Below are 14,566 nucleotides of genomic sequence, written 5' to 3'. Positions count from 1 at the left end.
GACTTCATCTAACCCTATCAACATACTCTTCTATTCTTTTCTCCATCATATTCCCCTTAAATGTGTCTGTTATTTATCTCAACTACTCCTTGTTGTAGCATGTTCCACATTCTTACCACACTTTGGAGAAATACATTTATCCTGAATTCCCTATTGGATTTATTAGCGACTATTTTATATATATGACCTCTAGTTTTGGATTCCCCCACAAATAGAAACATTTTCTCTATGTCTGCACCAACAAACCCTTTCATTATCTTAAAGACCTTCATCAGGTCACCTCTCAGCCTTCTTTCTACGAGTGAAAAGGGCCCCAGCATGTGCAGCCTTTCCTAATAAGCATATCCTCTCAATTCTCGCATCATCCTTATATGATGGGGCATTTTCCACTTCAGAATTATGATAGCATCACATGTAATACAAGTCAAATACAGGAGCGAAGTATCTTTCTGGACGACTTGTCTTATCCCAATTTCAGAAGAGCATGACATTCCATATCCAATTAGAGGGTGAGAAGGTTGGTTCTCAAACAAGCGTACTGAGCTTGAATAAAGGAGACTATGATGGTATGAGAGCGGAATTGATTAAAGTGGACTGGGAAAATAGATTAAAGGGTAAGACGGTACATGAGCAGTGGTGTTCATTTAAGGAGTTATTTTACAACTTTCAAAAAAAATATATTCCACTGAGGAAAAAAGGGTGTAAAAGAAATGACAGCCATCCATGGATAAGTAAAGAAATTAAGGATAGTATCCGACTAATAACAAGGACATATAAGGTAACCACATTTAGTGAGAGGATAGAAGATTGAGACGTCTTCAAAAGACAGCAAAAAGTAACTAAAGGGTTGATTAAGAAAGGGAAGATAGATTATGAAAATAAATTAGCAAAAAATATAAGAACAGATAGCAAGAGTTTCTACAGTTATATAAAAAGAAAAAGGGTGCCTAAGGCAAACATAGGTCCCTTAGAGGATGAGACCAGGAAATCAATGGTGGGAAACATGGAGATGGGAAAAATGCTGAACAAATATTTTGTTTCAGTCTTTACGGTAAAGGACACTAAGAATATCCCAACACTGGACAAACAGGGGGCTCTCGGGGGGGAGGAGCTAAATACGATTAAAATCACTAAGGAATTGGTACTCAGTAAATTAATGGGACTCAAGGCGGATAAATCCCCTGGACCTGATGGCATACATCCTAGGGTCTTGAGGGAAGTGGCAGTCGAGATTGTGGATGCTTTGGTAATAATTTTTCAAAATTCTCTGGATTCGGCAAAGGTCCCGGCAGATTGGAAAACTGCTAATGTAACACCGTTATTTAAAAAGGGTATTAGGCAGAAGGCTGGAAATTATAGACCAGTGAGCCTAACATCTGTGGTGGGTAAAATTTTGGAGCCTATTATTAAGGAGACAGTAGTGGAACATTTAGATAAACATAAATTAATAGGACAAAGTCAGCATGGCTTTATGAAGGGGAAGTCATGTCTGACAAATTTGCTTGAGTTCTTTGAGGACATAACGTACAGGGTGGATAAAGTGGACGTAGTGTATTTAGACTTCCAGAAGGCATTCAACAAGGTGCCACAGAAAAGATTATTGCTCAAGATAAAGAATCACTGGATTGGGGGTAATATTCTGGCATGGGTGGAGGATTGGTTATCTAACAGGAAGCAGAGAGTTGGGATAAATGGTTCATTCTCGGACTGGCAACCAGTAGCCAGTGGTGTTCCGCAGGGGTCGGTGCTGGGTCCCCAAATCTTTACAATCTATATTGACGATTTGGAGGAGGGGACCGAGTGTAACATATCAAAGTTTGCAGATGATACAAAGATGGGAGGGAAAGTGGAGAGTGAGGAGGACATAAAAAACCTACAAGGGGATATAGACAGGCTGGGTGAGTGGGCGGAGATTTGGCAGATGCAATACAATATTGGAAAATGTGAGGTTATGCACTATGGCAGGAAAAATCAGAGAGCAAGTTATTATCTTAATGGCGAGAAACTGGAAAGTACTGCAATACAAAGGGATCTGGGGGTCCGAGTGCATGAAAATCAAAAAGTTAGTATGCAGGTGCAGCAGGTGATCAAGAAGGCCAACAGAATGTTGGCTTTTATTGCTAGGGGGATAGAATATAAAAACAGGGAGGTATTGCTGCAGTTATATAAGGTATTGGTGAGACCGCACCTGGAATACTGCATACAGTTTTGGTCTCCATACTTAAGAAAAGACATACTTGCTCTCGAGGCACTACAAAGAAGGTTCACTCGGTTAATCCCAGGGATGAGGGGGTGGACATATGAGGAGAGGTTGAGTAGATTGGGACTCTACTCATTGGAGTTCAGAAGAATGAGAGGCGATCTTATTGAAACATATAAGATCGTGAAGGGGCTTGATTGGGTGGATGCGGTAAGGATGTTCCCAAGGATGGGTGAAACTAGAACGAGGGAGCATAATCTTAGAATAAGGGGCTGCTCTTTCAAAACTGAGATGAGGAGAAACTTCTTCACTCAGAGGGTAGTAGGTCTGTGGAATTTGCTGCCCCAGGAAGCTGTGGAAGCTACATCATTAAACAATTTTAAAACAGAAATAGCCAGTTTCCTAGAAGTAAACGTCCACAAAAAGCAGGACAAATCCAATCCGGCCAATTACCGCCCCATCAGTCTACTCTCAATCATCAGCAAAGCGATGGAAGGTGTCGTCGACAGTGCTATCAAGCGGCACTTACTCACCAATAACCTGCTCACCGATGCTCAGTTTGGGTTCCGCCAGGACCACTCGGCTCCAGACCTCATTACAGCCCTGGTCCAAACATGGACAAAAGAGCTGAATTCCAGAGGTGAGGTGAGAGTGACTGCCCTTGACATCACGGCAGCATTTGACCGAGTGTGGCACCAAGGAGCCCTAGTAAAATTGAAGTCAATGGGAATCAGGGGGAAAACTCTCCAGTGGCTGGAGTCATACCTCGCACAAAGGAAGATGGTAGTGGTTGTTGGAGGCCAAGCATCTCAGCCCCAGGACATTGCTGCAGGAGTTCCTCAGGGCAATGTCCTAGGCCCAACCATCCTCAGCTGCTTCATCAATGACCTTCCCTCCATCATAATGTCAGAAATGGGGATGTTCGCTGATGACTGCACAGTGTTCAGTTCCATTCGCAACCCCTCAAATAATGAAGTAGTCCGAGCCCGCATGCAGCAAGACCTGGACAACATCCAGGCTTGGGCTGATAAGTGGCAAGTAACATTCGCGCCAGATAAGTGCCAGGCAATGACCATCTCCATCAAGAGAGAGTCTAACCACCTCCCCTTGACATTCAACGGCATTACCATCGCCGAATCCCCCACCATCAACATCCTGGGAGTCACCATTGACCAGAAACTTAACTGGACCAGCCATATAAATACTGTGGCTGCTGGAGCAGGTCAGAGGCTGGGTATTCTGCGGCGAGTGACTCACCTCCTGACTCCCCAAAGCCTTTCCACCATCTACAAGGCACAAGTCAGGAGTGTGATGGAATACTCTCCACTTGCCTGGATGAGTGCGGCTCCAACAACACTCAAGAAGCTCGACACAATCCAAGATAAAGCATCCCGCTTGATTGGAATCCCATCCACCACCCGAAACATTCACTCCCTTCACCACCGGCGCACTGTGGCTGCAGTGTGCACCATCCACAGGATGCACTGCAGCAACTCGCTAAGGCTTCTTCGACAGCACCTCCCAAACCCACGACCTCTACCACCTAGAAGGACAAGAGCAGCAGGCACATGGGAACAACACCACCTGCACGTTCCCCTCCAAGTCACACACCATCCCGACTTGGAAATATATCGCCGTTCCTTCATTGTCGCTGGGTCAAAATCCTGGAACTCCCTTCCAAACAGCACTGTGGGAGAACCGTCACCACACGGACTGCAGCGGTTCAAGAAGGCGGCTCACCACCACCTTCTCGAGGGCAATTTGGGATGGGCAATAAATGCTGGCCTCGCCAGTGACACCCACATCCCGTGAACGAATAAAAAAAAAATTCGGGGTTACGGGGAGCGGGCAGGAAATTCGACATGAATTTAGATTTGAGGTTAGGATCAGATCAGCCATGATCTTATTGAATGGCGGAACAGGCTCGAGGGGCCGATTGGCCTACTCCTGCTCCTGTTTCTTATGTTCTTATCATTGCTGCACCAATGTGATATTTCCATTTTGCTCCCCAGATTGCCAATTTAGTAACACCTGGTATCAAATTATGAGCAACTTGGTGCTGTTGACTCAAACCCACTGGGAAATGGGTTGAAACTATTTGAAGTATTTCAGTGTCCTAATCCACTGTGACCTCAACCATTTCAGATTTTATCCTGTAAATTCTATATAGTTCTTTAATCAGGGAATTGCCCTCGTCAAATTCAATTACATTTTTCAAAGCTCTGTTCAGAATGTATATAGCTGGATTACTTTAATAAAAGACCACGAAATGTATATTTTAAACTTTGGATTAAAGGTGAATTAAAGTCCAGGAAACTGCATGTGGAACAGCTATGCCTGGAAAAAAATAATGATCTATCTTGTATTGAAATTAAATACAAACCATATCGGTTCACCTTCAATGGAGATCTGCTGCAGTGACATCAGTTGTAGGAAGGAGAGTCTGCATCTTGAAGTGGCTCTATTTATTAAAATAGGGTAGAATTGCAGCATGTTCTTATGATCTGGAATGCACTGCCTGAAAGGGTAGTGGAAAACAGATTCAGTAGTAACTTTCAAAAAGGAATTGGATATATACTTGAAAAGGAAAAAATTGCAGGGCTATGGGGAAAGAACAGGGTAGTGACACTAATTAGAATAGCTCTTTCTAAGAGCTGGCACAGGCACAATGGGCCGAATGACTACCTTCTATGCTGTATGATTCTATGATTTACTGCTGCTCTTCAGGCACTACGTGCTCCTCGAGCCCAATGAGCTAATTTAAATATCTTGGTGGTGCTTCCAATAAATAACACATAATGCACTGTGGAATTGCCCTGGACATTGGCGGTGGGGGGAGGTTGCAAAATGTCAGGCGTCAGTAAAGGACTGCAGACTGCCACCGAAACGGGGACTTCTTGAAATGTACAGGATAATCAATGGTATATATTGGTGAGTTAAATCCAGAAGACTACTACAAGGTAGGCTAGGAAAGTGGAACCAAAGGACAGAAAACTTAAATCAGTGAAAAACGTTAATTTAAAACAGGCTTAGTTTACACAGTGATAAATGTTTGGTATAGCTTGGCAGGTAGGTTGTAGAGTCAAAACATCGAGAACATTCAAAGTACAATTAAATGCTCAGGTGAGCCAAATGCTTTTTCTCATCTTGACATTTTCTTCTGGGATTTGAAACTTTGGGCCTCCCTTGGAGCTGATTCACAGCCATCAGACCTATGTGAAACACAGCAGGGTAGAATTTTTGCTGGGGTTCTCCCGACTGTCTGCCATAACTTCGGCGGAAGATCTGCAGAAACCCATGACAAATCGGGTAAATGTCGATTATGGCATTTCTCTCGGGTTTCAGCAGATCATATGCCGAAGTTACGATGGATGACCAGGAAAACACCCGCGGACATGAATGGCGACAGCACCGCTGCAGAAGGCCAAACTCCACTGAAATGAACAGAGCCACATCATTTCATGGACAGCCTCTATCTGTAGCTGATATTTCTAGAGCAGCTCTGGAGAGAAAGAGCTCCAAAATGGTAGGTCTCCAAAAAAAAAATTAGATACAAAAAAAATTAATGTTTTTTCTTATATTTTTCCAGATAGAGCGAAGAGGGGGAGAATATTATATTTGGAATCGCAAGTTTTCCCCCTAGATTTTCTTCGCCATTTCTGTGCTGTAGATTCCATGTAATTTCTCTTTAGGGAAATGCTGCCAGTGTCAGAAATTTAAAACTTGTCATTGTGTACTGTAGCTTCTTTTCCGAGGGGAATATAATTCGATTTGAGAAAGCTCTTATGAGGATTGTAGCAACAAAAAAATCCATATTGGCAATCAAAAATTTTTTGTGTTGAACATTAAGAATGTACGATTGTCGAGTTCTTCCTGACTTTTCTGATTGACCTTTGCTGATAATTTGGAATTATCAATCATATGGTCAGCATGACAAATTAGACATGACATTCAAATGTTAGGGGGCAGAGTTTCCACTTTGGGCGCAATCGGGAAATTGGGCTTGAAATTGCGCTGGTTCGGTTACAGTTAAAGTTTCTGCTAAAATGCATTTGCAAAATCACAAACATAAAATCTTTCACGAACCAGTGCAGTCGGGCAGCGTAATAGAATGTTATTGTTTATTTTTTTCTTTGTACTACAAAATATTCATTGATGTATTTAAGAGTGGTAACCTGGTGCAATTTTAATATAGCTGAAAATAGGTTGATCACAAAAAATAAGCATTTTTAATAAGTGTCCAATCCTCCACCTGTGAGTAACCTGATAATTAGTAAATTAAATATTTTTTAACATGTAAAATGTTTAAAAACATACCTACTGGTGCCTGTGCGCCTAAGAAAACGAGCGCAATTTGAAGACCCTCCTCAAACAGTCGCAATCGGAGGAAACTGGGGATGTGGCCTGTTTTGTGGGCTGGGCCAGCGTCGAACGCAGTGATTTTTAAACCAGTGTAAAAGTTTGCGGAAACTAAAACGTAAGTGAGTTTTGGGTGTAATTCACTTATGCTTAAAATTTCGTGATCTTTTTCACTAGTTTGGCGGATTGCGTGGATGTAACTGGAGCAAATAAACGGAAACTCTAGGCCCAGGTCACTCATCTCCTCTCTGCAAGAGATAATGTAGTTTAACTACAACCTAGTCTACAAAACCCAAGGCAAACTGGCTGTTATTGCCAGTGTGTCATCATTACATCTGATCTTAACAGCCTCAGATTTTAACCACCAATAAAATACCTACTTCAATCAATGGTGCTGGCTAAGTATATGAATGAAAACTTATTGCTGCGATGCTTTTCTCAGGCATTAAGTATTGTTTATTATTTCCACTGAAGGCAGGAGCAAGGCTTGTAACATTGAATACTCGTCATATTTAGTTTTGTTACAGTGAAATTACTGGGTAAACTGCAGATAGTCCAAAGCATTACATTGAGTTACTTTGAGTCCACAGCAAAGAAACAGGCCATTCGACCCAACTGGTCTGTGCTGGCATATAAGCTCCACACGAGCCTTCTTCCTCGCTACTTCCTCTACCCCTTTCAGCATATCCTACTATTCCTTTCTTCTTCGTGTGCTTATCTTGCTTCCTCTTAAATACATCTATGATATTTGCCTCAACTACTCCTTATGCAAAAGTGTTCCACATTCTTACCACTCTTTGGGTAAAGAAGTTTCTCCTGGATTCTCTATTGGATTTATTAGTGATTATCTTATATTGATGACCTTGAGTTTTGGACTCCCTCACAAGTGGAAACATCTTCTCTACATCTACCCTATCAAACCCTTTCATTGTCTTGAAGACCTTTATCAGGTCACCCCTCTGCCTTCTCTTTTCGAGAGAAAAGAGCCCCAGCTTGTTTAGTCTTTGCTGATAAGTATATCCTCTCAGTTCTGGTATCATCCTCGTGAATCTTTTTTGCACCTTCTCCAATGCCTCTATATCCTTTTTATAATATGGAGACCAGAACTGTGCACAGTACTCCAAGTGTGGTCTAACCAAGATTCTATATAAGTTTAACATAACTTCTCTGCTTTTCAATTCTATCCCTCTAGAAATGAACCCTAGTGCTTGATTTGCCTTTTTTATGGCCTTATTAACATGCATCGCTACTTTTAGTGATTTGTATATCTGTACCCCTAGATCCCTTTGCTCCTCCAATTCATTTCGACTCTCATTATCCAAGCAGTATGTGGCCTCCTCAGTCTTCCTACCAAAATGCACCGCCTCACACTTATCTATATTGAAATTCATTTGCCAATTACATGCCCATTCTGCAAGTTTATTAATGTCTTCTTGCATTTTAATGCATTCTTCCTTTGTATTAACAACATCCTCCAATTTCATGTAATCTGCAAAGTTTGAAATTGTACTTCTGATTTCTGAGTCCAAATCGTTGATGTAAATTATGAATAACAGTGGTTCCAGCACCAATCCTTATGGAACACTACTTCCCACCTTTTACAGTCTGAGTAGCTACACTTAATCCCTACACTCTGTTTTCTGTTTTGTAGGCAGCTTACTATCCATTCTGCTACCTGTTTCCTGACTCCACATACTCTGATTGCAACTAGAGTTTATTTCTTAAAAAAAATGAAATCTGAATGTTTTTCTGTTGCCAATTCAGTTGTTTGCAATTTAATATTTCTTTTATCAGAAATTTGTCAATGCAGGAAAATGTATTCTGCTTTGTGCTGATTTTACACTTAAAAATTGCGTGACTTTTTCTAGTCTCACCAACAAAACCAAAAAAAACTGATTTTGGAAGTCTTAAATCAGGACATACTTGTACTACAGTTGAATTGTTCTTCCTAAAGTCACTGAGTTACCCCCACTTGCCTTATTTTTGTTAAATGGGTTCAAGTTAGGGTTTGTCACTAAATTTCGATTGAGGACCATTCTCACACACTTATCAAGCAACTGCATGTCTTTTTTTTCACTTGTACATATTTTAAAATTCTTTTTCTCATCCTCTCCCTGCCTCTCACCCTGTTATATCTGAATCTCAGACCCAACAACATCTCAGAGCTGGTGGACTGTGAATTGCGACCATGTGATATAGTGAGCAGCAGGTCTTGTAATGTGGAGATGGGTTACAAGTGGCTGGTGAATAGCCACGAGATTATATTATGATTCTGGTCTCTAGAACATTGAGATACTACCAGTGGTATCAGATTGATGCAATCAAAAGATCCCAATCTTTGCTTTGCTTCGAGAAAATTAGGTCCCCAGGACTGATCATAGGACAGCAATCGCACTTGAGGGTTCAAATTATTCTGCTAGCCACGTGCTAAATTGGGAAGGAAAGAAAATGAAAGAACGAATGAACTTGCATTTATCTAGTGACTTTCATGACCTCGGGATGTTCCAAAACACTTCACAGCCAAGGAAATACTTTTCTGAAGTGTAGCCATTGTTATAGTGTAGTCAAACAATGGCAGCCAATTTGCACACAGCAAGGTCCCACAAACATCAGTGAGATTAAACGACCAGATAAACTATTTATTTTTTTTGATTTTGGTTGAAGGATAAATATTAGTCAGGATTCCATGAGAACTCCTACTTCAAAAAGTACCATAGAATCTTCTAACATCCATCTGAGCTGGCAGGCAGACGGGGTCTCAGTTTAGCTTCTCCTCTAAGAGGCGGCACCTCTGACAGTGTAACACTCCGTCATTATTGCACCAAAATATCAGTCTGGATTGTAGTGAGGCTTGAACCCATAACTTTCTGTCTCAAAGGGAAAAGTACTACCGCAGAGCCAAGACAGTGGCACCAGTTCTGGGGAAAGTGGGAGCTATTCTGCAAAGGTGGACTGCATCTGAACAGGAAGGGAGCTAAAGTATTGGCAAAACAGAAAAATAGGGAAGTGAAGAGTCATTTAAACTGAGAAGGAAGAAAGGCAGGGAAAATAAAAGCAATCAGAAAAAGCAAGTAGAGAAGGAAAAGAAGAGGTACCTATAGAAATAAAAAAGAGCTTAGCTTGCAGAAAGAATCATGGAAGTGGAAGGGGAAATCAAATCAACCAGTTATGCGTAGAAAAAAGACTGAGGTAAAGAAATGAGCGTTAACTTGGATAAAAATATATCAAAGGAAAAAGAGTACCTTTAAATATGAACAAAGAAGAGTGCATGTATTGCAATGCTTAGCATGGGGGAATGAGAAACCATTATATCACATGAAGATACAGGTTTACTAGCACTATCAGAAACTTGGCTGCAAGCTGGGCAGGAGTGGAAAATTAAAAGAATCAAGTTCTAATAGTTTTAGGAGGGACAGAATAATTAAGAAAGGAGGAGGAGTGGACAGAGAGCAAGAGATACTTTTTACACAGAAGTTTGTCAGGCTGTGGAATGCACCACCAGAATTAGTGATTGAAGCAAAGACCATCTCAACATTTAAGAATAGATCAGCTACGTTGAAGGAACGGCAGATAAAGTATCCTCCCCCAATAAGGCCTGCAGGAACTGCCATGGAAGGCTGGGATCTGGTATATCAGGGTTCCAGCCTAAATCCTGGCCCTTCCAGCACACTCCAGCTGAAGTTACAGAAGAAGTGCACTGGAAAGGCTTTTGGATTGTTGGCCTCAAAGGGTCCCGCTAACCACGATGAATGTAAAAGTTAATGGGTCCTGATGTTGGTTGGCAGAAGGTGGGCCCACTTCAGGTTTGTGGACAGAGATAGCAATGGTGGTCAGTGCTGGTCTCTTCCCTCTTGAAGCAGTCAATCTAATTTCATCTGCCTCTCTGAACTTATTGTCTCTCTCATGCCACCCTATTACCTTTTTCACTGTCTTCCTTTGCCTGTTGCCACTTCTCTCTGGCTCTTTTTTCTCTGTCTCTCTATTTCTTTCTCTTGAGATATTGCAAGATGTTAATTCAATGTGATAAGTACTGGTCAGCAACAGGAAAATATTAGGAGTGTGACTGATGGGCGGGGGAGTGGGACAAGCTGGATTGCTCTTGCAGAGAACCGGCATGGACTCGACGGGCCGAATGGCCTCCTGTGCTGTAATCATTCTATGATTGTTTGGTCAGTAAGAATGACACAAATTGGAAGATTTGAAATCTATTTAAGATGCATTTGTGCTTATTTTTCACAATAATAAAATAGATTACATCTTCCAACCAAAATGAGTAATTCTGATGAATGACAATTGCAGGGCTCAGAGGTTTCAGGCCTGAGGATATACATTGGTGGCAGTTCAAACAATATGTAACAAAATGGCATGCCTATGGAGCAGCACATGTGAGCTGCTGCATATAAAACAGAGTTACTTCCCTCATCAAGTTGCCCAGTTTACCAAACATAATTCAAAATAAGGCCTGATGAGATGGACCTGAGAATGTATAATGTTAAGGTTATGCACAGCAGTAAGTTTTAAATTGGTTTTGATTTTATTACAATTGTGTCCTGGTCTATTCTCAAGTTGCCTTTACACTGTATGGTTAGTGCTCATTTGGCTATCGAGTTGTCTGTAACTACATTTTGTAACAATCTGTTCATGGTTTTCCTTTTTTGTGCATACTAACTACCATTTGTTTCTGTGTTTGCAGGGGCAGATGTTATCAACTTTGATGGCTACAGTCTATTGTCCTATAGGTTTAAAAGTAAGAAAATGCAAACCTTAAAAGATATTATTTCACTGAAGTTTAAAACGTCTGAGAATGAAGGTGTTATATTCCACGGAGAAGGACAGCAAGGAGATTACATAACACTTGAAATCAAGAAAGCAAAGCTGGTTCTTCGTGTGAACCTAGGTAATTTACATTTCATCTGAATTTTCTTGCAATAATTGATAACACTGCAATATTTGCTTTAGTCTCTGTAATAGAAAACATTGGATAGAAACTCTTGATATTACATTATGTATAAATCACATCAAGCAAGAGGCTTCATAAAATTACCTCGTGCAGACCTTCTAACTTGAGGAAAACCTTGAGGATTACCATCTTGCCTGAAGGTGAAGTGCAACCATGTTTGCTGGTGGTTGAGGGGCTGCTGTAGGCAACCCAGAACATTTTAATTGTCACAAATCCTTCATTTGTTTCTATCAGTAAACTGAATAATCAGATATGTGTATGTAGAATGAAAAAAATGGGTGGTTGTAAACAGGCAAGGATATCACCTTGAAATAAGGGTGAGTTTGGAAGGTCTGCTCATGAGTGATGTTACAACTGTGCCACTCTGAAACCTCTGGATGAGAGTTTTAGACCCAAGTCACTTTTCCTGAGATGTTGCAGTTTAGCTGTTATAATCCTCACAAACCTAGATAATTCAATGTTCTGTGACAGCCCTGAATTTAAGTCCAGCTGTAGAACTCCAGAACTGTGGGTGGAAACATAGGATAATGATTGACAGTGAGCTACAAAGCAATGAATCAACTGAGCACCTCTGAATCCAAACTGTCAAGAGTTTACAACAACATCAAAGATTTATGAATAGTAGCAATAGTGGAAGGCTGAATTATTGTTTTGAACACATTCCCAGGCATTTTTGTTTTTCATATTATGTGGCCTATATTTTGAATGTTGAGTATCTTACCTTTATACTGAATACAGTAAAAGCAGTGTGAGTTGTGTGAAGTAGCAAAAGGGTAATAAGGCTGTAATCAGATTGAATCTGAAGGTAAACTTGTAGCTAATATTATTCATGCAGCTGATGATTTTTTGGAGTGTCTTGTTGGTTTTATCAAATGATATTACCCAAGGCCTGAATCTCTAGTAGTGGCCAGCTCAGTGATGAGAGCAGAAATGGTGACAAAAGTTAGCAGCCAGTCTGTCACAATTATTCTGTGTAAATATCAGATGAGAGGGATGAATTCTCACTTCTGAATCTAATAGATGGTACAATGCCACCTATTAAAGGGCACAGAGATATATTTAAATGCTATGGATGGTAGATACAGCAAATAAAAGAGACTCTATAGAGGTCAAAAAATGATAAAATGAGAGTTAAAAAGGCAGTCAGTGAGTACAGACACAATTCATATCGTGTTACCATGCTGTATTACATGCTCCTCTATGAGATGCATAGGAAGGAAAAATGGGCAATACACATACTTCATGAATGGTATTGAAGTAGCTAAGGATGAAGTTGAAGGAGACCTAAGAGTCTTAGAAGACTTGATGATTAACATGTCCGACGTAAGCAAATCAGTAATCAAGAAACCAATGGAATATTGAAATTTATAGCCAAAACAGCGTTTAAATCGTGAAAGCAGGCATCCGAGAGGTGATCATATAGAAGTACATATCCACTCCACCACCAAATATTAGTGTCCTCCATATCATTCAGGTACAATAACATTAAAATTGAAGGCATAATTATTGTGGCATCATTACTCGAAGTTTATAATGAAATAATTTGCTGTTGGTTTATCGAAATCTCTATATGTATTGTTAGGATATGATATTTTGTCAAAATCAATGTAGCTAGCACAAGGGCCTTTGCCATAGTTGCTAGGTTAACTTTAGTTGATATTTGTGTATAGGATTGTTGGTTTTGTTCCTGTTCGGTATTTTACTTCTTATATCTAAATTATTATAGAAATGTGGTTTTTTTTGAACGAATTCACCTGATGAGATATTTATTACTCTTTCATTAAACAGTAAATAAGGATTCATTTTCAGAAATCGAAATGAAGAGGCAGGGCTCCCACTGCCAGATGCACATTTTAGAAGCATAGAAGACAAGACAAGATAACTTTGGATGTAGTGGTCAAGTGACTCCAAGCTTGGGTTTGAAAAGCCTGTACGAAGAACTAAGAGATCAAAAAGGTGGGAGGGAGATAGGATCAGGGAAGAAAATATAAGGTTCAAAAGAGTGATAATTAGTATGAGACCTAGGCTACAGGTAAGGGAAAAGGGAGATCCTTTTAAAATGAAAACCCGGCAGCTACCTCAGGGCAGTGGAACATCCCTGTAGGATTTACAGTTGATTAACGTTACAGCCTGCTTGCATGGTTTACAACATCATCTGAATATATTAACATGTAACTACTCCCAGGAATATATATCCAGTTTTAATAAACCACCATTTCATTTTTACACCATGAATGGAATGGGTTGTGACCTGAAGACCTTTATTCTAAGCTGCTTGTTTCTCCAGTTTGAAATGAGGTATTCTTTATTGTAAACTTAGTATATAAATAACAATTATAATATTGGGATGACTAAGCTCAGTATTTAGCATCTCTCCAATCTTGGATAGTATGTTTGTTAGAAATATATAATATATTATGGAATGTATTATAATATTTATTATTTACTTAACGATGATAAATATATTTCATTAGACTGTACATCGCACCATCACTGGGGAAGATTCCTTGGACATTTATTGATCATTGGAATGCATCATAAAGCATATTTCCCATCATGTGTGCCTTAATTTGAACTGTTTGGATTGAGATCATACAATATAAACAAGAACTTGGATCTGTAAAGCACCTTTAACATAAAAATGTGTTTAACAAATAGGTGGAAGGAGAATGGATGCCAAGTCAGAAATGAATAGATTAGGATGGGTTAAAAATGAATCATTCCTCCCAGTGGTTTTCTCTATTGCCGATGGTCTGCAGTTACAAATCTAACTATTGCCCTATGATGCCAAAAGCACAGGCTTATTGTCCTCTGAAACATTCCTTTGTGATTCTGAGTGAATTATGGAAAATAAATACTATTAAATCATTTAGTATTGGAAGTGTCACTGATAGAATAGCTTCTGGTCCAGAAAAATTACAGGCAGCATCAATTTTGCAGCTGTGAATAAGAACATGGTCTGTGTGGAGTAGTAAGTGAGCTGAGTGCTGCCCTCCCCCATTCCCACACACTTGCACAATGTGATGGCACCCAATCCGACCGCAGGG

General features: G+C 40.2%; 1 protein-coding gene across 2 annotated transcripts in view; it reads left to right on the top strand.

Annotated features, from left to right (window-relative positions):
* cntnap2a (contactin associated protein 2a) overlaps positions 1-14,566 on the top strand; it is a 1,620,024-nt gene that overhangs the window by 648,336 nt on the left and 957,122 nt on the right. For both annotated transcript variants that reach the window (XM_068005678.1, XM_068005683.1), the window contains exon 5: positions 11,253-11,456. In XM_068005678.1, the coding sequence (XP_067861779.1) occupies positions 11,253-11,456 (204 nt within the window). The remainder of the gene's footprint in view (positions 1-11,252; positions 11,457-14,566) is intronic.

This window comes from Heptranchias perlo, chromosome 2 (assembly GCF_035084215.1).
Source record: "Heptranchias perlo isolate sHepPer1 chromosome 2, sHepPer1.hap1, whole genome shotgun sequence".
Taxonomy (NCBI): domain Eukaryota; kingdom Metazoa; phylum Chordata; class Chondrichthyes; order Hexanchiformes; family Hexanchidae; genus Heptranchias; species Heptranchias perlo.
Note: the sequence above shows the minus strand (reverse complement) of the source record. Positions and strands in the feature narration are given on the sequence as shown.